This window comes from Myxine glutinosa, chromosome 6 (assembly GCF_964187855.1).
Source record: "Myxine glutinosa chromosome 6, kmMyxGlut1.1, whole genome shotgun sequence".
In the NCBI taxonomy this organism is placed as follows: domain Eukaryota; kingdom Metazoa; phylum Chordata; class Myxini; order Myxiniformes; family Myxinidae; genus Myxine; species Myxine glutinosa.
The window spans coordinates 37,528,664-37,551,474 of NC_136266.1; the positions used below are offsets into that span (position 1 = coordinate 37,528,664).

A 22,811-nucleotide genomic window follows, 5' to 3' on the forward strand; every position below is an offset into this window, starting at 1 on the left:
TTCTCTCTCTCTCTCTCTCTTTCTCTCTCTCTCTCTCTCTCGTTCTCCTCTCTCTCTCTCTCTCTCTCATCTCTTCTGCTCTTCACTCTCACCTCTCTCTCACCTTCTCTCTCACCTTCTCTCTCACCTTCTCTCTCACCTTCTCTCTCACCTTCTCTCTCTCTCTCTCTCTCTCTCTCTCATCTCTCTCTCTCTCTCTCTCTCTCTCTCTCTCTCATGCTCTCCCTCTCTCTCATGCTCTCCCTCTCTCTCATTCTCTCTCTCTCTCTCTCTCTCTCACTATCTGGCTCTCTCTCTCTCTCTCTCTCTCTCTCTCTCTCTCTCTCTCTCTCTCTCCTCTCTCTCTCTCTCTCTCTCTCTCTCTCTCTCTCTCTCGCGCCCCCTGCTGGTCGTTGGTGAGTCGTGCGTGGGTGTGGCAATCATGGCTGCTGTGTGTGAGGAGCTGTGAGTACTGTGTTGTGTTGTTGCCTTTCCCATCCCCCTTTTCGCTCCCTCTGTGTCCTTGTACGTGTTTGTGAAGTCTTCCCCGTGTTTTTCCTTCTTTGTTGAGACAAGAGAGAGAAAGAGAGCGCGCATGGTGAGTTTGGTGCGAGTCCTAAAGAACCTTGTGTTCTTCGGGCCTGTGCTCTGCTTGCCGTGTTCTTTATTATCGTCGTTTATCGGCTCCCTTATTCTATTTCTTTTCTTTTTACCTTCGCCTGCAGGCTTTGCTTGCGATAGGTTCTATTTTGTTTTGCTTTTTCAAATATTTCCTTAGTTTTGGTTCATTTATCGCTATGGCAAACAGTCGTTTGCAGAACAGCATTTACGAGTCACTTACTCGTAAAAATGGGGGTAATAGTTAGTCCACCCGACGGGGTTCGGGTCGATGACGTCGTGATGGGCTTGGGTGAACTCGTTGGTTTTGAAAATGTGTTAGCAGCTTCAAAGATGAACCAACGAGTTGTTGTTTTTCTTTCCGAGGAGCGCTATGTCGCTCAGGCGGTTGAAACTGGTTTGTCCTTACCGCCAGATATTTTCGTTAACGTTAGTATGTTGGACTCACCGGCGGTGAAAATCACTTTATCTAATTTACCGCCTTTTGTTAAAAACGAACAGATTTTGTCCGTTTTAACACAGTTTGGCACCGTGGTGTCAAAAATCTCCATGATTCCCTTCCGTTTGCGTTCGGATTCTACAGTCCGCCATATCATGTCCTTTCGGCGGCACTGTTACATGGTGTTAAAAAACAATGCTCAATCGCTCAATGCCTCAGCTACATTGGTCGTTGAAAATCGAAATTATCGAATGTACATCGCAACAGAGACAATGACGTGTTTCACGTGTGGTGCCTTCGGACATTTAAAAGGTGCTTGTCCGAAGTGTATATCCGGTGGCACATCTAGACAGTCAGGAACAAATGCCGATCCTAGTGGCACATCTAGACGGACAGAACCAAATGTCGATCTTCGCAATGATAATGACGCATCTGGGACGGCAGATCAGCCTTCACATTCGAGCGCGGAAATCGATAATTCACCGGCTGATGACGCGGGTTTTATTACCGTGTCCTCCAGGAGGAGTTATAAAAGAGGAAGCGGTAATGAGGACATACAGGCGAGCGTTTCGAAAAAGATAGCGCCGTCGAACGAACGTAATGTTTCTTTTTTAGAAACAGAAGCCCCTGCAGCTGGTCTTCTGCTGCAGAATAGGTTCAGTGTGTTTGCTGAAATGGAAGAAGACGTTTCCGTTCATTCCTCTCATGAACAAGGACCAAGCGCAATGCCCCAAGATGTTGTGGTAACCCCCCCGGTTACTGAAACTAAAGTCAAGAACCACAAACCTGCTCTCGTCCCGCGCCCTGCTGACGATGAAGTGTCTGAAGTAATGGAGGCAGAAGAAGTAGCAGCTCCAGAAGGAGAGTGCAAAGCCTCTGATATAAAAACGTTAATCCCTGTTACGGTTTTTAAAACTCCCGCTGTGGAAACAGCTGCACCTTTAGTAGAAGACGATATTCCCGTTATGAGAGCATCGGTTTCGGTGTGTGGGGAAAAAAATGAAGACCTTTCGGATTACGACTCAGATGGGGCCTCGTCGCTCGCCTCTAGTGCTAGTAGCGAGGTCTGGAATGACCCAGCAATAGCCAAGGAACTGGAGGGTGATGATGATTTATCACCCATGGAAATTCTAAAGTTTCTTCAGGACACCTTTCGAAAGAAAAAGGTTAAAATTACAACCTTCTTCCCGAACCTGTCTGGCTTTATAAACTCCTCAAGACGTCTCCTCCTTAAGGCTGAACAACTTGGTGTGACTGAGTCACAAGTATTTCGCCTGAGAAAGTGTGTATTGAAAGCTCGGAAAGAGCTACAAGCACACCCTAACTTCTCTGTACATGATAAATCTTCCCTACCTACACCATGACCTTCTCTGTTGTAACTTTAAATATAAATGGGGGACGTTCACCCCTGCGTAAAGCTCAGGTAAAGTTGCTTGTCGAGCAAAAACATTTCGATGTTGCTCTTTTGCAAGAGACAAGATGTAGCTCTTCGTGCATGAGCGAATGGACTCGCATCATGAAAGGACAGTGGTTCTTTAGTAGCTTGACCTGTCCTAGTGCTGGAGTGGCTATTTATTTAAATCCTTCTTTCTGTCCTGAAAATGTCACTTTTAAGGAGATTACTAAAGGGCATTTAGTCTCAGTTAATTTCTTTTATAATGGTTACAAACACACTTTAATAAATGTATATTCACCCAGCACGAGCACAGAAAGATTAGTTTTTTTCACACAGTTAGAAATGTCCCTCACACACCTTGATTTTGATGGTCTTGTTTGTCTGTGTGGGGACTTTAATTGCACACTGTATCCCACCCTTGATCGTAATGGAGAAGAGCCCCACCCATCAAGTACAACACCCTTAAAGAGAGCATTGTCCAAATTCTCCCTTATGGATGTATGGAGACTCCAGAACCCATCTGCACGGCAATACACATGGTGCCGATGTGCAAATGGCCGGTTATCTCTTGCAAGGCTAGACAGATTTTACATCAATAATGACTCTCTAAATGTCATAGACCATGTTGACACCACCCCAAGTGGTTTTTCGGACCATCACATGGTTGTTCTTCATATACTCTCCCCGGCTCGAAATCGTGGCACTGCCCATTGGACCTTCAATGTGAGTCTTCTGCAAGATGACGCTTTTCCTGTCGCCTTCCGAGCCTTTTGGGAAGCCTTACTACTACGGAAGCCTTCCTACTCCTGCCTCACACAATGGTGGGACAATGCGAAAACCCATATTAGGACCTTTTGCCAGCAATATAGCTCCTTTTGTACAAGGAATGAATCTGCGCTGCAATCTCTAATTGCCAAAGAAATATTGTCTCTCCAGTCAAGCCTTCCAGCTCCCAGTGCCGAAAGGACCAGTTCTCTAATAGCAACGAAGAAAGCACTCCTTGCTCAACTCTGTGCAAAACAAGCCAGAGGGGCTCTAATAAGGCTACGAATGGAGAACTACAGCTCTATTGATACTCCTTCCAAGTTTTTCTTTGCTTTGGAAGCACGAAAAAAGAGAAACCAGCAAATAACTTCGCTGCAGGCACCAGGAGGCCGAACAACACACGATCCAAAAGACATTAGAAGCTTGACAAAACAATACTTCTCTGACTTGTATTGTGCCAGAGACACTAAAGAAGACATGATTCGTTCCTTAACCACTTCTTTGCCCACCTTGTCCGAACCTGCATGTCAACAACTTGACAAGGAAGTGACTCTTGACGAACTTTTCACTGCTTTGCAAACTTTGCCCACAGGTAAAGCTTCTGGACTTGATGGAATCCCTGCAGAGTTCTACAAAACCTTCTGGGATTTGTTGGGACCTGAGTTGCTTGACCTCTTAGTTGATAGCCTACGATCAGGCTTGTTACCAATCAGCTGTCGCAGGGCTATACTTGCTCTCATACCTAAGAAAGGAGACCTCCAGCAACTTAAAAATTGGCGTCCCATTTCGCTCCTCTGCACGGACTACAAGATTTTTTCAAAAGCTCTTGCCAACCGCCTCAAACCTTTGATTGGGGAGATTGTACACCCCGATCAATCCTATTGCACTCCTAAAAGGACAATACACGATAGCATTTTTATTGTACGTGACATGATCGACATTTGTATTGCTGAACATAGAAATGTTGGTCTGGTGTTTTTAGACCAAGAAAAAGCTTTCGACACGATTGATCACTCTTATCTCTTTGCTGTTTTACGGGGGTTTGGTTTTAAGGAAAATTTTATTTGTTATATCAAAATATTGTATAATAATATTTTTAGCTTGCTCAAAGTAAACAACATCTTAAGTCAGCCTTTCCCTGTTACCAGGGGTATTCGTCAAGGGTGCCCCCTGTCTGGCCTTCTATACTCCCTATCAATTGAACCTTTACTACATCGTTTACGCACACGGCTACAAGGGTTTTATCCTCTGCCGTTAGAAAATCCCGTAAAGACCATTGCTTATGCGGATGACCTCTGCGCAATTGTGTACTCCGATGACGATGTTCGCGCTCTGGTTGAGTCTGTCGAGGAATTCAGCCTGGCAAGCTCGACTAAAGTTAATTGGGAAAAGAGCAAAGCTTTTTACTTAGGTCCACAGAATGAAACTCCCCCTCCAACCCTACCAGGGCAGCTTGTATGGACCAATGAAGGAATACACTACCTCGGTGTCTTTCTTGGAACTCAAGATTTTATTTCAAAAAACTGGGAGTCGCTGATTACCAAAACTGAGCAGCGGTTGATAAAATGGAGGGGACTATTGAGGCAGCTTTCCTTCCGGGGTCGTACTCTGGTCATTAATAATCTCGCGGCATCAATGCTCTGGCATGTTTTCAAAGCACTGCAGGCCCCAGGTTTTATCCTTAAAAAACTTCAAAGCTTTTTTGTGGATTTTTTCTGGGGGGGAAAGCACTGGCTCCGGCCAGGAATACTAAGCCTGCCGATTGCAGAAGGTGGACAGGGGCTAATAGATGTGACGAGCAAAGTGATGGCTTTTCGCCTCCTCTCAGCACGAAGGCTTCTATACTCCGACGTCCCATGGAAAGCCTTTGCCCATTGCTTGCTTAGGCAAGCTGGGAAACTTGGCTATGGTGACGAGCTTTTTCTTCTTGACGCGAAGCACGTGGATATGACATCGGTCCCGTTGTTTTACCGAAGCATGCTGGAAGCGTGGCAGGCTGTTTCTTTTCGCCGTGACACCAGTGCTTACTCCCTTCAGATGTTCCTAAATGAACCAATATTTCTAAATTCTTTCTTTGATGGGGTCTGTAGTGACAGATCTTTTATGCAAAAGTTTATTGATGCCGGTGTTACCAGAGTAAAACACCTCAGGAACCCCTTTGTACATAGATGGAAGCCAGCTGCTGACATTGCCGTGGCCACCAGTGTGAGGTCCATCAGAGTCATTGGCAGAATTTTCTCTGTGATTTTACGGACCTTTAAGCAAACCGGGTTAAAATGGGACCCAGACATAGAAGATGCCCTCCATCGATCCCAATGTCCTTTCCCAAATCTTTTAATTTTATTTCAAAGTTTTAGGCTCTTTAATCAGATGGAGAAATCCTCAGTGTACAATCTATGTGTTCTCACTCTTTTTCCTGGCAAACCTGCAGAGCCACAAGCTCATTGGCGAGCGCTGCTTCAAGCTAACCGTTTCACAACAATAAAGTGGCAGGTGATGTACAAAGAACCTACTGTCAAGCGCTCGGGTGACCTACAATGGCGGTTAGCGCACCATATCCTGCCTTGCAACATCCTGTCCCACCGTATATGTCCTGAAAATTCGGAATTGTGCCCCTTTTGCGACACCCCAGAGACCATTTTTCACATTTTCATTGAATGTTCAAGGTTGGCCTCGCTTTTTAAAATCCTGTCACATGTGATCCGGGGGCTCGGTTTGACTTTTACACATTGTGTTTTCATATTTGGTTTTAATGTCTTGTATCAATGTAAAAATGAATGTCTTTTAGCAAACTTTCTGTGTTCGGAGGCAAAACTTGCCATTTATTTATCGAGGAAACGAAAACTGCAGAACACTGACGTTTTAGCTGATGACGTTTTAACTGTTTTTAAAGCATTGGTTACATCGCGTGTTCTTTTTGAGTTTGAAACTCAAGATCCTGCTTTATTTAAAAACCGGTGGTGTGCGAAACAATCCTTATGTGGTATGGTTGGTGGTGTTCTAACAATCAATTTATAAATCTAAAGTATTGCTTCTTTGTTACCCCTTCCTTTCCTGGTTATTTCTTTTGATGCCTGTACAAACATCCTTCATCATGTAAAACTTGTTTTCCTTGTAATAAAGGGGAAGAAAAGTCAAAAGTCTCTCTCTCTCTCTCTCTCTCTCTCTCTCTCTCTCTCTCTCTCTCTCTCTCTCTCTCTCTCTCTCTCTCTCTCTCTCTCACCTTCTCTCTCTCTCATCTCACCTTCCCTCTCTCACATCTCACCTTTTTTAAAAGTGACCTTTAATTGAGATCAAATGTAGCAGTGGGTTCACATCCAATGCTGGCGGAGATCAGATCCTTCGTTCTCATCTAACGCATTTTGCTGTTTTACTTGGCCTGATGGCTGGTAATCTGTCTTTCTCTATTCCAGCTGGCTGGTGAATTTGTGGAGGTGTCCTGCATGCACCCTACATTTCTGTGTGATCATCCACAGATCATGAGTCCCCTGGCCAAGTGGTACGTACAGTGCAGAAACACTTGTTTTCCATAACGCACAGACTAACACCAGGTGTTGTTGGTCATCCTATTGCCCATTACTTCTGGCTGCAGGCACCGCAGCATCAAAGGCCTGACTGAGCGTTTCGAGCTCTTTGTGATGCAGAAGGAGATCTGTAATGCATACACAGAATTGAATGATCCAGTTGTCCAGCGCAAGCTGTTTGAGGATCAATCTCAGGTACTGTATGATGCTTAATTGATAATTATCAATAAGCATCAATTAATCAATCAATTCATTAATTATCAATTAAGCATCAATTAAACAATTAAGCATTATAATATATGTTGTCCTAACTATTGCCTCCATGCATTAACCAGGTAAATTAATACCACCCTTTTCAGTTTTGTGGATGATGGCATCGTGGTGAGGACATTGGACTGACAACAACAACATATAATTTATCAAGTTCAACAGAAGGCAGCAATCTTCGTATTCAGCAATTTTGAACTTCTAGAAACTGAGCTAATGTCATACAATGTACCGCATTTATCAGCGTATAAGTCTCAAGTAAATTGTCAATTCAACTTGGACGAATTGACTTGTAGGCCGAAACATACGGTGACATTTTACTATCAGATTGGATATAAAAACAAGGCTGGCTCACTAATAGCTTTGCCTTTTTCTTTTTTTATATACTTGGTCTAAGGTTCATAATGGAGCTGCAACACACGCACACACGGACATACTGACAAGACAAACACTTAACACAGCCACTAAGCTTGTGAGAAGTGCCATCACTGCCGTCACTTCCCGGTATACTCTGGGTACCAGCGATGTCATAACTATGGTGTCGCTTTTCTCACCGCACTCAGCGGGGCATTTCCTCCTCCCCGTGGATGCCAACCAATGGGAATTGTCTTTGCTCTACCCCTTTAAATGCTGATCATCAAGCAAGGATGCAGCACGTACCGGGAACTGAGTGGCATGCTGATGAGGAGGGGAGTGTCGTTGAAGCTGAAGGGAAAGGTGTATGCTGCATGCGTGAGAAGTGTTATGATTTATGGGAGCGAGACATGTGTAGTGAACGTAAAGCAGCAACGAAGGCTGGAAAGGGTGGAAATGCGAAAGGTTCGGTGGATGTGCGGAGTATCGTTGAGAGAGAGGAAGAGAAATGATTAATTGCGAAAGATGATGGGAATAGAGCCTGTGATTGATGCTGTGAAGAGGAACAGGTTGAGATGGTTTGGTCATGTGTTGAGGAAGGATGAAAGTGACTGGAAATGAATGGAAATGAGTGATGGAAATGAATGTAGAAGGAAGTAGAGGACGGGGAAGACCGAGAAAGACTTGGCTAAAGATGGTCGAAGAAGAAATGAGGGCAAGGGGGTTAACACGGAGAGATGCAGAAAATAGGGCAAAATGGAGAAGATTGTCATGGGGACCGCAAGGCTAACCCCCGCTCTAGCAGGGAAAATGGCCTTACAATGCCTGTTGTTTTTGTAGTGGGTAATGATACAATTGTGGGCAAAGTTGAAAATACGTTTTCAGAATAAACAAAAACTGGTAATTTTTTTTACATGTTTAAAATCGATTTGTGGAAGAAACTCGATTTATTTCTGCAATATGCTTGGCAGGCCAAGTCTGCTGGTGATGATGAGGCCATGTTCATCGATGAGAACTTCTGCACAGCCCTAGAATATGGCCTGCCTCCAACAGCAGGCTGGGGCATGGGAATCGACCGCCTCACCATGTTCCTCACAGACTCGAATAACATTAAGGTTTGTGCCAAGCCTTTAAGGTTTGTGAACTTTCATTTTCATTTTTCTTTCCTGTTGCTTCAACCATCACCCTTCAAACACCACAATACATGTATTCACAAGCCAATTATCATCCCCATTATTTCTTACGCAAATATTCCTACCTTCGGATATCTTATGCAGTCACGTTACACTTTTGCATATGTGGCATCAATCATACATCAGGAGAAGCAAAGAGATATGAAGATAAAAAATAGGGAATTAGATGGGGACCAATCATGCCTCAACACACCTTGCGTCCGCTCAGCTGAGCTGATGCCCCAATGACTCCAGCACAATGTCGCTTTAGTCGTGGTGCATCTTGATCTGGCACTGGCTCCGCTCCACGTGTCTCCGAACCGCCGTGGCACCGGAGACCCTAGGCCACAAGATGGCCGCAGTGTGGACCTCAGACCAAACACGCTGACAAGAGAGGTGTTAACAAGAGCGAAGTGGTAACAACAAGCCAAGACGCGCTCTTATTATTATTATTTTTTTCCTCTCCTCGAGACAGCTCTTTTTCACTCCCTTTTAAAGCGTCTTCCACCCCTACACCCTCCCCCCCCCCCCCCCTCCCCTTCCCCACCTTCTCCTGTATCTCTCCTCTCTCTCACCCTCTCGGCTCCCCACTGTTTTCCCTAGGAGGGGTTGTGCAGGTTTGGGGGTTCACTCCTCTCATCCGGTTTGGTGTGTCCGCTCCCCGAGCTCTGGTGGTGTCCAGTGTTGCCCCCGCGGGGTCCTAGACTGGGACTGGTTGGGTTTTGGTGTGCTGCGGAGTTAACAATGATGGATTGACCATCTGCTGCGCCGTGCCAACAGGATACACTCCGGACCGGTTTGAATCGGTCATAAGGATTTGTGAGGACGGGGAGAGATAGCTGACAGCCTAACCCGAGCGAATCCTGTGCTGAGGGTGCATGAAAGTGATTAAAGAAGAGGGTGTGCGAAGTAAACAAACATATATGGACTCCTTTCTAGCACATTCGCAATGCATATCGATTTGTATGCAATACAATTCAAGCCGAGCAAATATTATGAAATAACTACCGTTTATACTAACAATTTATTATTTTACCCCCTAAAAGTCAAAACCACAACAATATCATATAATTTAGTAAACACTACTGGCTGGAAGCACATGGTAAAATAAGAATTTTACGTCCTTTATTGTCTATGCGGAGCATTTCCGTGTTTCAGGGGGGTGGGATGGGGGGTGGGGGGGACAGGGGACAGGCAGACAGCATAAGCTTGTTAAATATATTGTATAGAGTATTGTGAAATTCCAAAATCATCATATTTCTTAACAGCAAATATATCACAGCATATTTCTTAACAGCAAGTAACAAAAATTCAGGAGTGATCAAAGGAGTGGTCTGTTGCCTTATACACTGCCCAGGTTCAATTTTTGGTCCCATTGAAAAAATTTAAATTTCCCCGTATTGTGTGAATACTTTCTTGTGTGAAAGCCATCAAAGTATTCACACCCTTTGACTTTTTTCACATTTTGTCGTGTTACAGCCTGAATTTTAAATGGGTTTAATTGAGATTTTCTTGTCACTGATCGACATATAATATCCCATAATGTCAAAGTGGAATTAAAACTTCTTTTTTTTTTTTACAGAATAATTAAAAATGAAAATCTGAAATTTATTGAGTCAATAAGTATTCAACCTCTTTGCTATGACACTTTGGTGCATCTATGACAAAGTGGACTCAGATGCATCCAATTTCCTTTGATCATCCTTGAGATGTCTCTCCAACTTGATTGGAGTCCACCTGTGGTCAATTAAATTGATTGGACATGATTTAGCAAGAAGCACACCTTTCTATACCAAGTCCCACAGTTGACAGTGTATGTCAGAGCAGAAACTCTACCATGAAGTCCAAGGAACTGTCCGTATAACTCAAAGGTAGAATTGTTTGGAGGCATAGATCTGGGGAAGGGTATCAAACAATTTCTAGAGTGTTGAGAGTTCCCAAGAGCACAGTGAGCTTCCATCATTAGGAAATGGAAAGCATATGGAACAACCGAGACTCTTCCTAGAGCTGGCCATCCGACCAAACAGAGCAACCGGTCAAGAAGGACCTTGTTCAGGGAGTCCAATAACCCAATGACCACTCTGACAGAACTACAGAGTTCCTTGGCTGAGATGGGAGAACCTGGCAAGAGGACAACAGTCTCTGCAGCACTTCACAAATCTAGGCTTCATGGGGAGAGTGGGCAGACAGAAGCCACTCCTGAGAAAAAGGCACATGGCAGCATGCCTGGAGTTTGCAAAAAGGGACGTGAAAGACTAAGAGTATGAGGCAAAATAATCTGTGGTCTGAGGAGATGAAAATTGAACTCTTTGGCCTGAATGCAAAGCAATACATCTGGTGGATTCTGAGCACAGCTCATCACCCATCTAACGCCATCCCTACGGTGATGCATAAAGGTGGCAGCATCATGCTATGGGGATGCTTTTCAGCAGGAGAGATTGGAAGACTTGTGAGGATAGAGTGAACAATCAATGGAGCCAAAATACAGGCAAATCCTTGAGGAGAACCTGTTTTAGAGTGCAAAAGACCATAGACTGTGCTGAAGGTTTACGTTCCGAAAGGACAATAACCCCAAACATACAGCCAAAGCAACACTGGAATGGTTTCAGAAGAAGAACGTGAAAGTCCTCGAGTGGCCTGCCCAAAGCCCAGACTTGAATCCCATTGAAAATCTGTGGAAAGACTTTAAGGTTGCTGTTCACCGACGCTCCCCATCCAACTTGACAGAGCTTGAGCAAATCTGCAAGGAAGAATGGGAGAACTCCCCAAGTACAGATGAGTAAAGCTGATCCAGATTTACTCAAGAAGACTCGATGCTGTAATCACTGCCAAAGGCGCTTCTACAAAGTATTGATTCAAGGTTGGATACTTATGTAAATTAGATATTCCTGCATTTTGTTTTTAATTATTTTGTAAAAAATATCTATGAAATTCCACTTGGACATTATGCAGTATGATGTGTAGATCAGTGACAAAAATGTCAATGTAATACATCTTAAATTCAGGCTGTAACACAACAAAATGTGAAAACTTCAAAGGGTGTGAATACTTTCTGAAGGCAAGGTATGTCTCGTCTGATATTTTCATCTGCTGTTGCATTTCATTTGGAGGACTTTCTTGTCATAAGTTTTGGCCGAAACTATATAATTATTTGGATTGGGGAGTGGTTTGGGGATGTGGGTGTTATGAGACATGTATTTTTTCCGCAATTTCATAAATTCTGACTTTAAGAAACATTTTCATGATTATCAGGTGACTAACATATCCTTTTATCCTTTTGTAAGATTTATGATAATTTTCTTCTACATAATCATTGCCACAGGCCTTCCATCTCTCTGGAAATTTATGTTTTAAATCCAAACATTTTCTGATGTACAATTATTGTACACTAACCCTCCAACTATATGCCAAAAGTTACGTGGAACAGAAAAGCTGTTGCCCTTTTTGCCACCGTATTTCGCTTTTTTCGTTAACTCGACTCACTTCCTCTTGATAGCATCTGTTTTTTTAATGCACACATCTGAGGAAGTGAATAAGAAAAACGAAACTGAACAACAGGTGGGGCCTGTTTATTGGTGCTCTTTGCAGTAGCAATTTGTAACCCAGGAATTACCGTTTTTACCTTGTGCTATGCACGCGTGTGCTGCTCGATGGAGGTTACATACCAGACTCGAGTAATCGATACTGCTAGAATGAAACGACACACATCTCCGAATGTCCTTGCCATGCGTGCCCTGCTCTGAACCGGTGGAAACAAGTTTTGTAAAATGGCGTCACAGTGAAAGGGTTATGACTCATCAAGCAAGTCAACTTAGTCCAAAGCCACAAAACCGCCGAAGACAGTGATTTTTGAAATAACATAACTGATTCCATGTTTTAGGGCCACATGGGACTAATGGCCTCGTCCTCCTGTGTTGAAGTACCTTGTTTGGGAACATATATTTATCAGTCTCAGCAGTTGGTGTGTGTGCTGCAGTTATTGCCAAGGTGGCTTCAATTTCAAATTATCTGATATCGATTAGTTCACCAGAATTACATTAAATTGGTTTATTACTTGCAAAATCGAAGATTTTTCAAATACATTAGTTAAACTTCATGAGATGGTAGAGTTGGTCATAAGGAAGAAGGCTATTGATTTGAGGTCAAAGGTCATCTTGAGGTCAAATTTCCAAAATTGTCTGTTCATCCGATTGACTTGAAAATTGAATAGCCTATGCACATTGAGTCACTAAATTGAGGAACCAAATAGTTTTGATGTCAAGAGGTCAACTCAAGGTCAAATGTCCAAAATCAACAATTTTCATCTGAAAAATCATCAATTTCCATCCGATTGACTTGAGAATTAAACAGCAATTGCATAGCGCCTCACCGAATTGGGAAACAACTATTTTGAGGTAAAAAGGTCAAAGGTCAACTCAAGGTCAAACTTCTAATATCAATTTTCATTTATTTTAATCGAATTGACCCGAGCTTTGATTACGATCGTCAATTATAATCTTAATTAAATCGACAATTTGATGTATCCATGGCGACTTTTTTTATTTTGGGCAGGGTGGATTTTGCCAGTATCGTGCTCTGCACGACGTCTTCTTGTTTAGAATGTCTTTCTCCCTCTCTTTCTCTCTTTCTCTCTCTCCTTCTCTCTCTCCTTCTCTCTCTCCTTCTCTCTCTCCTTCTCTCTCTCCTTCTCTCTCTCCTTCTCTCTCTCCTTCTCTCTCTCTCTCTCCTTTCTCTCTCTCTCCTTTCTCTCTCTCTCTCTCTCTCTCTCTCTCTCTCTCTCTCTCTCTCTCTTTCTCTCTTTCTCTCTTTCTCTCTTTCTCTCTTTCTCTCTTTCTCTCTCTCCTTCTTTCTCTCTCTCTCTCTCTCTCTCCTTCTTTCTCTCTCTCTCTTTCTCTCTCCTTCTTTCTTTCTCTCTCTCTCTCTCTCTCTCTCTCTCTCTCTCTCCTTCTTTCTCTCTCTCTCTCTCTCTCTCTCTCCTTCTTTCTCTCTCTCTCTCTCTCCTTCTTTCTCTCTCTCTCTCAATGTTTCGCTTAATTTAATTAAACATTTAATTTGCTCTTGATGTGTTCATAGCTCTTGCATGAGCATTTCCTTTAAAAATTGTTTGTGGTTTTGTTTGTGTCTTCACCTTTGGTTTGTAAAATTTTTATACTTGCTGGTTTCCTTTAAATATCCTTTGCTCCTTTTGGTGAATTCATGATCCTTACAAAATGTTTCTTTTAAACTGGATTGTTCCTTCCAATGCTGTCATCCGTTTTTTTTCCCCATTTCCGGCTGTTGCCCCTTTTGTCCGGCGAGGGAAGATTTGCTTCATGCTTTCATTAATTGTGAAAGACTTTCTCCTTTGTTTCATTGGTTAAATTTATTTCCCATAGATTGCAGGTTACCTTTTCTTTGAAAGCTTACATCTTTGGCTTTCCTCCCAAAAAGGGAACCACATCCATTGTATTCGGGTTCCTAACCGCTACTGCTAAACTGGCCGTATACCTGTCGCGGAAGGCGAAGCTGGGCGGCAGACCCATGCAGGAATGCAGTATCATGGTGTTCTTTAGTTCATTGGTGTCAGCAAGGCTCAAGCTTGAATTTGGCTGTGTCCAAACGGCAAACGACCTTGCTAATTTTGTTGCGACTTGGTGTGTTGGAGGGATTTGTGAGGTCCAGGAAAACAAATTGTTAATCTCCGTATAATACAGTGCGGGTGTTTCTTATCGTGTGCTGTTTTTTCTGGCATTTGCACCTTTCTGTTGCTGGGTTTGCATTGCACCGTTTGTTTTTTTCCTTTCGGGATTGCTATGATTTTACTGATTGCCCTGATTGATTGCTTTTGGTGGTATTCTTGTTTTATACTTTTATAATAAAAAGAGCTTAAAAGTCAAAGTCTCTCTCTCCTTCTTTCTCTCTCTCTCTCTCCTTCTTTCTCTCTCTCTCTCTCTCTCTCTCTCTCTCTCTCCTTCTTTCTCTCTCTCTCCTTCTTTCTCTCTCTCTCTCTCTCTCTCTCTCTCTCTCTCTCTCCTTCTTTCTCTCTCTCTCTCTCCTTCTTTCTCTCTCTCTCTCTCCTTCTTTCTCTCTCTCTCTCTCCTTCTTTCTCTCTCTCTCTCTCCTTCTTTCTCTCTCTCTCTCTCCTTCTTTCTCTCTCTCTCTCCTTCTTTCTCTCTCTCTCTCTCCTTCTTTCTCTCTCTCTCTCTCTCTCCTTCTTTCTCTCTCTCTCTCTCTCCTTCTTTCTCTCTCTCTCTCTCTCCTTCTTTCTCTCTCTCTCTCTCCTTCTTTCTCTCTCTCTCTCTCTCTCCTTCTTTCTCTCTCTCTCTCTCTCCTTCTTTCTCTCTCTCTCTCTCCTTCTTTCTCTCTCTCTCTCTCTCTCTCTCTCTCTCTCTGTCGCCACCTATCGGCTGTTGGTGCGTTGGGTGTAGCGTCATGGCGGCTGTGAGCAACTGCTCGGTGTTTTGGTGAGTCCGTTGTGAGTTTTCCCCCCTCTCCTGCCCTCCCTCCCTCTCCTTTTCCATCCCGTGTGCTTCGGCATTGTGTTTTCATCCGTTCTGCACCCTTGTCTTCAAGAGAGAGAGGATTGAGAGCGAGCCCATTTTGGGTGCGGCCTACTGGCTTTGACGACGCTTTGTAAGCCATTTTTGTGCTTATAATGCACGTTTATTATTTACTTTAGTTCGATTATTTTGGTTTGATACCTTCTTGTCCGGTTCGGACAAGGAGGAGGAGGAGGAGGGGGAGGGGGGGGGGGGGATTTCGCTGGTATGGCGAATACACGCTCTCGTTACGAGGCGTTCGAAAATTTAACGCGTAAGCATGCATTCGCATGTGTTCCGCCTGAAGGAGCTCCGGCTGAGGACATTATCCTTGCCGTGGGATCCATCATAGGAGACGGTAATGTTCGTGCGGCATCACGAATGAACCAGAAATTTGTTGTCTTCGTGTCAGAAGAAAAACTCGTTCATGACGTCGTTAGTACCGATCTAACCATAAAAGGGGGTCATTATATTACGGTATCCCCTATGGATACGCCAGCTACCAAGATAACAATATCCAACGTTCCACCGTTTATGCCAGGTGAGAAACTCCTATCCGTTCTGTCTCGTTATGGTAAAATTGTTTCCCGAATCTCAATGATTCCGCTCGGGTGTCGCAGCGATCGTGTTAAACACGTAATGAGCTTTAGGAGGCAGGTGTACATGATTCTCCCGGATCGCGGAGCCGATACAGGTTTAAATATATCCTTTAAAGTATCGTTGGATGATCGGGAATACCACATATATGCTTCCTCAGCCTCCTTAACTTGCTTTAATTGTGGAGAATTCGGACATGTTAAAAGATTCTGTCCTAGGGCCTCTTGTCCGAAGTGTGGTGAACCGGGACATAACGAAAGAGTTTGTAAAAAGGCCAATCCCTCCACCGTGCCTTCTGACACCCCGAACATGCTCGCTGACACCCGGACCGTATCTCCTGTTACCCCTACCGTACCTTCCGTCACCCAGACCGTATCTCCTGTCACCCCTACCGTACCTTCCGTCACCCGGACCGTACCCTCTGACACCCCGACCGCACCTTCAGACGCCCCGACCGTACCTTCTGATGCCCCGACCGTACCTTCTGATGCCCCGACCGTACCTTCTGACGCCCCGACCGTACCTTCTGACGCCCCGACCGTACCTTCTGACACCCCGACCGTACCTTCTGACACCCCGACCGTACCTTCTGACACCCCGACCGTACCTTCTGACACCCCGACCGTACCTTCTGACACCCCGACCGTACCTTCTGACACCCCGACCGTACCTTCTGACACCCCGACCGTACCTTCTGACACCCCGACTGAGTCGTCTGTCACACCGGTGCTTTCCGATTCCAATGTGATGACACCCACCGATGTGACTGACACAACTAGCATTGCCCCCTTTCCCGAACCCATGAACGAAGGATCCATAGTGTATGCTAAAAAGTGAAGAGCACCAGCGCCAAGCATTTTCGCTGGTGCTGCAAAGAAGGCGGTCATGGGCAGCACCATTTCCGGTGCACATGTGTCCGAGTGTCCCTCTGACATTCCCTCACTAACTGAGTACATGAATACCGTTGTCAATGACACCAGCGAGTCTCATTATGTAAATGAGCCGAAAAATAAAATTTGTACCTCTCACCTGGAAGTTTCCGAGTGCGAAACCTCCAGTGAAAGTATTACCATTTCCGAGCTGGGAAATGTTTTTCCGCTTGCCCCCCCTTTAAATACCGAGCAGACTAAGGATTCAATAAACGTTCCCACTGTACAAACGGGGCCGGTAAATCTGAGTTTGCCGGGATCTCAAACCCAAGCTCCGACCCCAGATACAAATATCCACCAAAGTGTTAACGAGTGCTCTCGGGAACACCTTGGGAAACTTGTGAAGGTGCCTCCAGACAAGACCGCGGGGGCAGCGGGTAATACCCCAGAACCTGACGACATGTTATCTGACGTGTCTGAGTCCGAGGATGACATTGAGGCAACCGAGCTGTCACAAGCGATGACAGGTCACTCACAGGTACCCCCTCAACTCATTTTTACCTTCCTTAACGAAACGTATCGTCACCGCAACATTGTCATTAAAGACTATTTCCCTGACTTGGCTGCATTCATTTGCACCGCAAAGTCAATAATCAAAGCGCGTGAGGATTTTGACTTGACGAAATCTCAATTCCATAGGTTAAGAAAGTTTGTTACCCGAGCAGGTACGGAGTGTTCCCAAGCACAGGGCGATTTCATTACCACGGAATGAAAAACATTTCCTTTGCGACCTTAAACATGAATGGTGGGGGTGCAAGTCACCTCCGTCAGGCCCAAGTCAAAAACTTGTTTGACCGTAAAAAGGCAAATGTTCTTTTACTACAAGAGACCCACATCACACCTAACGTGGAACATGACTGGTGCCAAACTTTCAAAGGGCAATGCTATTTTAGCAATCTGTCAGCCTCATCTGCTGGGGTTGGGTTTTTTCTAAAGCCAGGTCTAGCTTTTGAGTCTTGCCATTTTCAGGAAGTCATAAAAGGCCGGCTTATTTCCCTTCAGCTTGCACATCAAAACTTCCGCTGTACCATTTTCAATGTGTACGCACCTAGTGAGAGCAGGGACCGAAAGGCCTTCTTCACCTCCATGGTAAACCACCTGAAATCAGTTGATCTCGACCAATGTGTGTGCATTGGTGGTGACCTTAATTGCACCTTTGACCCTTCGAAGGATAGAAACTCTGCAGAACCCCACCCCGAGTCCCATGCGGACCTATCCCGTTTCTTTAAGACGGCCGGTCTACTGGATGTTTGGCGATTGCATCACCCCAACATAGTCCAGTTTACCTGGTGTCGATGTGCCAATGGCCGGGTGTCTTCGGCAAGACTCGACCGCTGGTACATTAATGTACCCTTTAGGAACGTCGTGGCCTCTTCAGGTTGTTTTCCGTCATTGTTTTCAGACCACCATATGGTAACCTTAGATCTTTCTTTTCCTCGACCCACATGCAGAAATAGTTACTGGAAGTTTAACGTTAAACTTTTAGAAGATAGTTTATTTACAGACTCCTTTCGTGATTTCTGGGCTGAAATGAGTACTAAAAAACCTTCTTTCTCCTCAATTAGTCTCTGGTGGGATAACCTAAAGGCCCAAATTCGAGTATTTTGTCAACAATTTAATTCGCACTGTACCAATGTAAAACATATCACGATGGCTTGCTTGGAAGCAGACATCTTAAGGTTAGAGAGCAAGTTGGCCAATGAGAGCAACCCAGTGAACTATCGGTTGCTACTCGAGAAGAAGGCCCAATTAAGGGATTTGATCCATGAAAAAGCAGCGGGCACACTAGTTAGGCTAAGAATACAGAATATAAAGGTTTCAGATACCCCAACTAAGGCTTTCTTTCACCTAGAAACTGAAGAGAAACCAGCACGACTTATATCTTCGGTTTTGGACCCAGGGGGGAACATCCTAACAAATCCGAGTGATATAAGATTAAATGTAATCGATTTATTTTCTGAACTTTTCAAGGCCAAAACAGTTTCTCACGAAATGATGAATGTTTTGACCTCTCATCTTCCTTCTGTGGCTGAGGCCCAACGTCTGGAACTGGATGCTCCAATTACCCTTCCAGAGCTAACCGGTGCACTTGCTGAGATGGAGTCGGGAAAAGCCCCGCCCTGGCATCGATGGCCTACCGGCCGAATTTCTTTCGGCATTCTGGGACATTTTGGGCCCAGAGCTGCTCAATGTTCTGGATGCATCTCTTTTATCCAGAGAATTACCGCTCAGTTTTAGAAGAGCAGTACTCTGCCTGCTACCCAAGACTGGCGATCTCCGACACCTGTCAAACTGGCGTCCGATCTCTTTGTTGTGCACGGATTACAAACTGTTTTCCAAGGTCCTTGCGAACCGGTTGAAGACAGTTATTGGGGACCTGGTGTCACCTGATCAAAGTTGCGGCATCCCTGGCAGATCCATCTATGACAACATATTCCTAGTCAGAGATTTGTTAACTGGTAAATGTGTCAAAGAGGATTTTGGATTGGTGTTTCTTGACCTTGCAAAGGCCTTTGATAGCATTGATCATGAGTTTTTGTGTCATGTGTTACAAGCTTGCGGGCTCGGCACTAATTTTAGAGCCTACATAGCTTTGTTATATGCAAACATCTCCAGCTTGATCAAAGTTAACAACGAATTTTGCCCACCCATAAAGGTTCAGAGAGGGGTAAGGCAAGGTTGTCCACTTTCAGGTCTATTATTTGCCCTCGCCTTGGAGCCCCTCTTAATCGCCCTCAGAAAGGATATCCCTGGACTTGTCCTTTCTCCAGGACACCCACCTTTGACCCTGTCAGCTTATGCCGACGACCTTTGTGTCATTATAAAAAGAAAATGCGACAGTGACGCCATGGCAAAGTGTTTGTCGGACTTCAACCTTGCCTCATCATTAAGGTGTAATTGGGGGAAAAGCAAGGCTCTGTGGATCCCCTTTCCAAAAAATGACTTCCCTATGCCACCATTATTACCACCACCTCCCCTTCCTGTAGAGCTAGTGTGAGCAAACGATGGCATCAAGTATTTGGGCGTCTTCCTCGGTCCTCCTCAATATGCCCAGAAAAATTGGGACAGGATCATTGACCAGGTAGATGAGCGTTTGAGCCGATGGAAAAGAGCTCTACCCCACCTTTCCTATAAGGGTCGCGCGCTAGTTGTCAACAACCTCGTCACTACCCTTTTGTGGCACCGGTTCATCTGCCTGCAACCACCGGAGGTTTTGCTCCAAGCTATCCAGAGGAAACTGGTGGATTTTTTTTGGGGAGGCTACCACTGGCTTCGACTCAGCGCCATATGTTGGCCCTCAGCCGAGGGTGGTCATGGCCTAGTCGATGTGAAATGCCGCCTGTTGGCCTTCCGGCTCCGCTCCATCCAACGCTTGCTTTATGCAGAACACCTACCAGGAAAGCCCCTAGCCTGCTCCATTCTTCAACGAGCTGGGAGGCTCGGATACGGACAGGAACTTTTCCTGACCAACCTTCAACACGTCGATACATCTCTGCTCCCAGTCTTTTATCAGAGCCTCTTGAATGCCTGGCAGGGCGTTTCGATAAGTCGCCAAACAGACTCGTATGGCACTAACATGTATGCACACGAGCCTTTATTTTTCAACCCACTTTTCCCCGATATCCCGAGGAGTCGCGACTTCTGCCAGCATTTTATAGTGGCCAACATCCTGAAAGTGTGTCATCTCCGGCACGACTCTGGACAGGGATGGAAGCCTGCGAACGAGCTGGCGGACCTAACAGGTGTTCGGTCCAGGAGGCAAATCGGGAACATACTAAGAGCGGTGATCCGAAGGGGCCACCAGCTAGGCCTACAGTGGACGCAGGACGCAGAGGTTGAGCCCACAGTCCCAAAATTAGGTGTCGCTTTTACCCCAAACGAGCTGCCCCCCATGAGCGCAGGGTCACCCCTCTTCCATGCTATGAGCAGCAAGAGTATTTATAGGTCTTGTGTGAAACTCCTTCTTGGGGACCCACCTCTAGCTGGGGTTACCCGGTGGAAAGGATTCTTGCCTCCCGGTCCCCCCTCTGAGCCTTTATGGGATACAATGTATGCTGGACTTATTTCTAAAAGAACAGGTGACCTTCAGTGGCGTTTGGCCCACTGGATTGTTCCTTCCAATGCTGTCATTCGTTTTTTCCCCCCCATTTCCGGCTGTTGCCCTTTTTGTCCGGTGAGGGAAGATTTGTTTCATGCTTTCATTAATTGTGAAAGACTTTCTCCTTTGTTTCATTGGTTAAATTTTATTTCCCATAGATTGCGGGTTACCTTTTCTTTGAAAGCTTACATCTTTGGCTTTCCTCCCAAAAAGGGAACCACATCTATTGTATTCGGGTTCCTAACCGCTACCGCTAAACTGGCCGTATACCTGTCGCGGAAGGCGAAGCTGGGCGGCAGACCCATGCAGGAATGCAGTATTATGGTGTTTTTTAGTTCGTTGGTGTCAGCAAGGCTCAAGCTTGAATTTGGCTGTGTCCAAACTGCAAACGACCTTGCAAATTTTGTTGCGACCTGGTGTGTTGGAGGGATTTGTGAGGTCCAAGATAACAAATTGTTAATTTCTGTATAATACAGTGCGGGTGTTTCTTATACACTGTTCCATGCTTCTCCTTGCCGGCGTTTTTCTCCCCCTGGTCTTGACCTACTCTTTCTTTCTTAAGTCTCTCCTCAGGGTTGCAGATGCGATTGTAAATTTGTACATATAAAATTATGCCTAGTTTAGAAATTATGCCTAGATTTTCTCCTCGTGTGTTTTTTTTGGTATTTGCACCTTTTCTGTCGCTTGGTTTGCAGTGCACCGATTGTTTTTTCCTTCCGGGATTGCTATGATTTTACTGATTTTCCTGGATGAATTGCTTTTGGTGGTACTCTTGTTTTATCTCTCTCTCTCTCTCTCTCTCTCTCTCTCTCTCTCTCTCTCTCTCTCTCCTTCTTTCTCTCTCTCTCTCTCTCCTTCTTTCTCTCTCTCTCTCCTTCTTTCTCTCTCTCTCTCCTTCTTTTTCTCTCTCTCTCTCTCTCTCTCCTTCTTTCTCTCTCTCTTTCTCTCTCTCTCTGTCTCTCTCTCCTTCTTTCTCTCTCTCTCTCCTTCTCTCTCTTTCTCTCTTTCTCTCTTTCTCTCTTTCTCTCTTTCGCTCTTTCTCTCTCTTTCTCTCTTTCTCTCTTTCTCTCTTTCTCTCTTTCTCTCTCTCTCTCTCTTTCTCTCTTTCTCTCTTTCTCTCTCTCTCTCTCTCTTTCTCTCTTTCTCTCTTTCTCTCTCTCTCTCTCTCTCTCTCTCTCTCTCTCTCTCTCTCTCTCTCTCTCTCGCTCCTTATTTTGATGAAATGTTGTCGTTTTCTTCTTGAATATCTACAAATATGTGCAGCACATTTGTTTTTATCATTTATCATGACGACTCTTGAAGAACTTGTTTTTATCTGTATTTTAGCTTTGATGTCTCTTCTCTCCCACTCCTTCCCCCATATAGGAAATACTTCTTTTCCCAGCCATGAAGCCTGAGGATGGGCAGAAAGAAATTTCTGAAACGCCAAAGAATGATGCTGAAAAGACTGTAATCTAGAAAAAAGCACAAAGGCTAGAATGTTATTAATTTGGATCTCCTGGATGTTGTGGGATGATCATGACAAATGCCTTTATTCTTTCTTTTCCTTTACATTCACAAACAAACTCTACATTGGATTGCACAGTCTTCCAGGTTCATTTATGTTGGAATACTTTGACGCAACCTTAACCTCCGATCTATTATAGATCCCTGCTATATAGACTTGAGCTTTGCGCTCTGTGGGCCCTAATGGTGATATGCGATTTCATCTTTATTGGCACTCTTTTTACCATTGCCTTCCCTCTCGCGGAGATTTTTCTTCACTTTGAATAAACTGCAGGTGCTGTTAAAACCTGACATCAGAGACTTGGTGTTTCAAACACTGATTTCATTTAAAAGCCTGTTTGTTTGATGTATATTGTCGCCATTTTTCTCTTTGCAATTTTTTTTTCTTCTGTTATGTGTCTTGACAGGTTTAGCACACAGGTGTGCTCTGCAGCTCTGAAGCACACGGGTTTGACCGGACGGTAAACTGTCAGAGTAGTACTTCATCAGTCGGGCGTTATATCAATGATGTGTTGAGCTTGGGAACCATCTTTGAGCATCGAATGCTGGTTGTTGTTGAAGACCCCATATTTTATTTTTTGATGATGAGGAACTAAGTTATCACTGACCACTACGGAGAAGACAATGCTATTAATAGCCAAATATCAT

At 44.6% G+C, this 22,811-nt stretch overlaps 1 protein-coding gene across 3 annotated transcripts in view; it reads left to right on the forward strand.

The window, feature by feature from the left end:
• The window catches only part of KARS1 (lysyl-tRNA synthetase 1), a 48,658-nt gene extending 26,195 nt beyond the window's left edge, over positions 1-22,463 (forward strand). For all 3 annotated transcript variants that reach the window (XM_068119834.2, XM_078779718.1, XM_078779719.1), the window contains 4 exons: positions 6,611-6,696; positions 6,790-6,916; positions 8,314-8,457; positions 22,023-22,463. In XM_068119834.2, the coding sequence (XP_067975935.2) occupies positions 6,611-6,696; positions 6,790-6,916; positions 8,314-8,457; positions 22,023-22,115 (450 nt within the window). In that variant the 3' untranslated portion in view covers positions 22,116-22,463. The remainder of the gene's footprint in view (positions 1-6,610; positions 6,697-6,789; positions 6,917-8,313; positions 8,458-22,022) is intronic.
• The last annotated feature ends 348 nt before the right edge of the window (positions 22,464-22,811 follow it).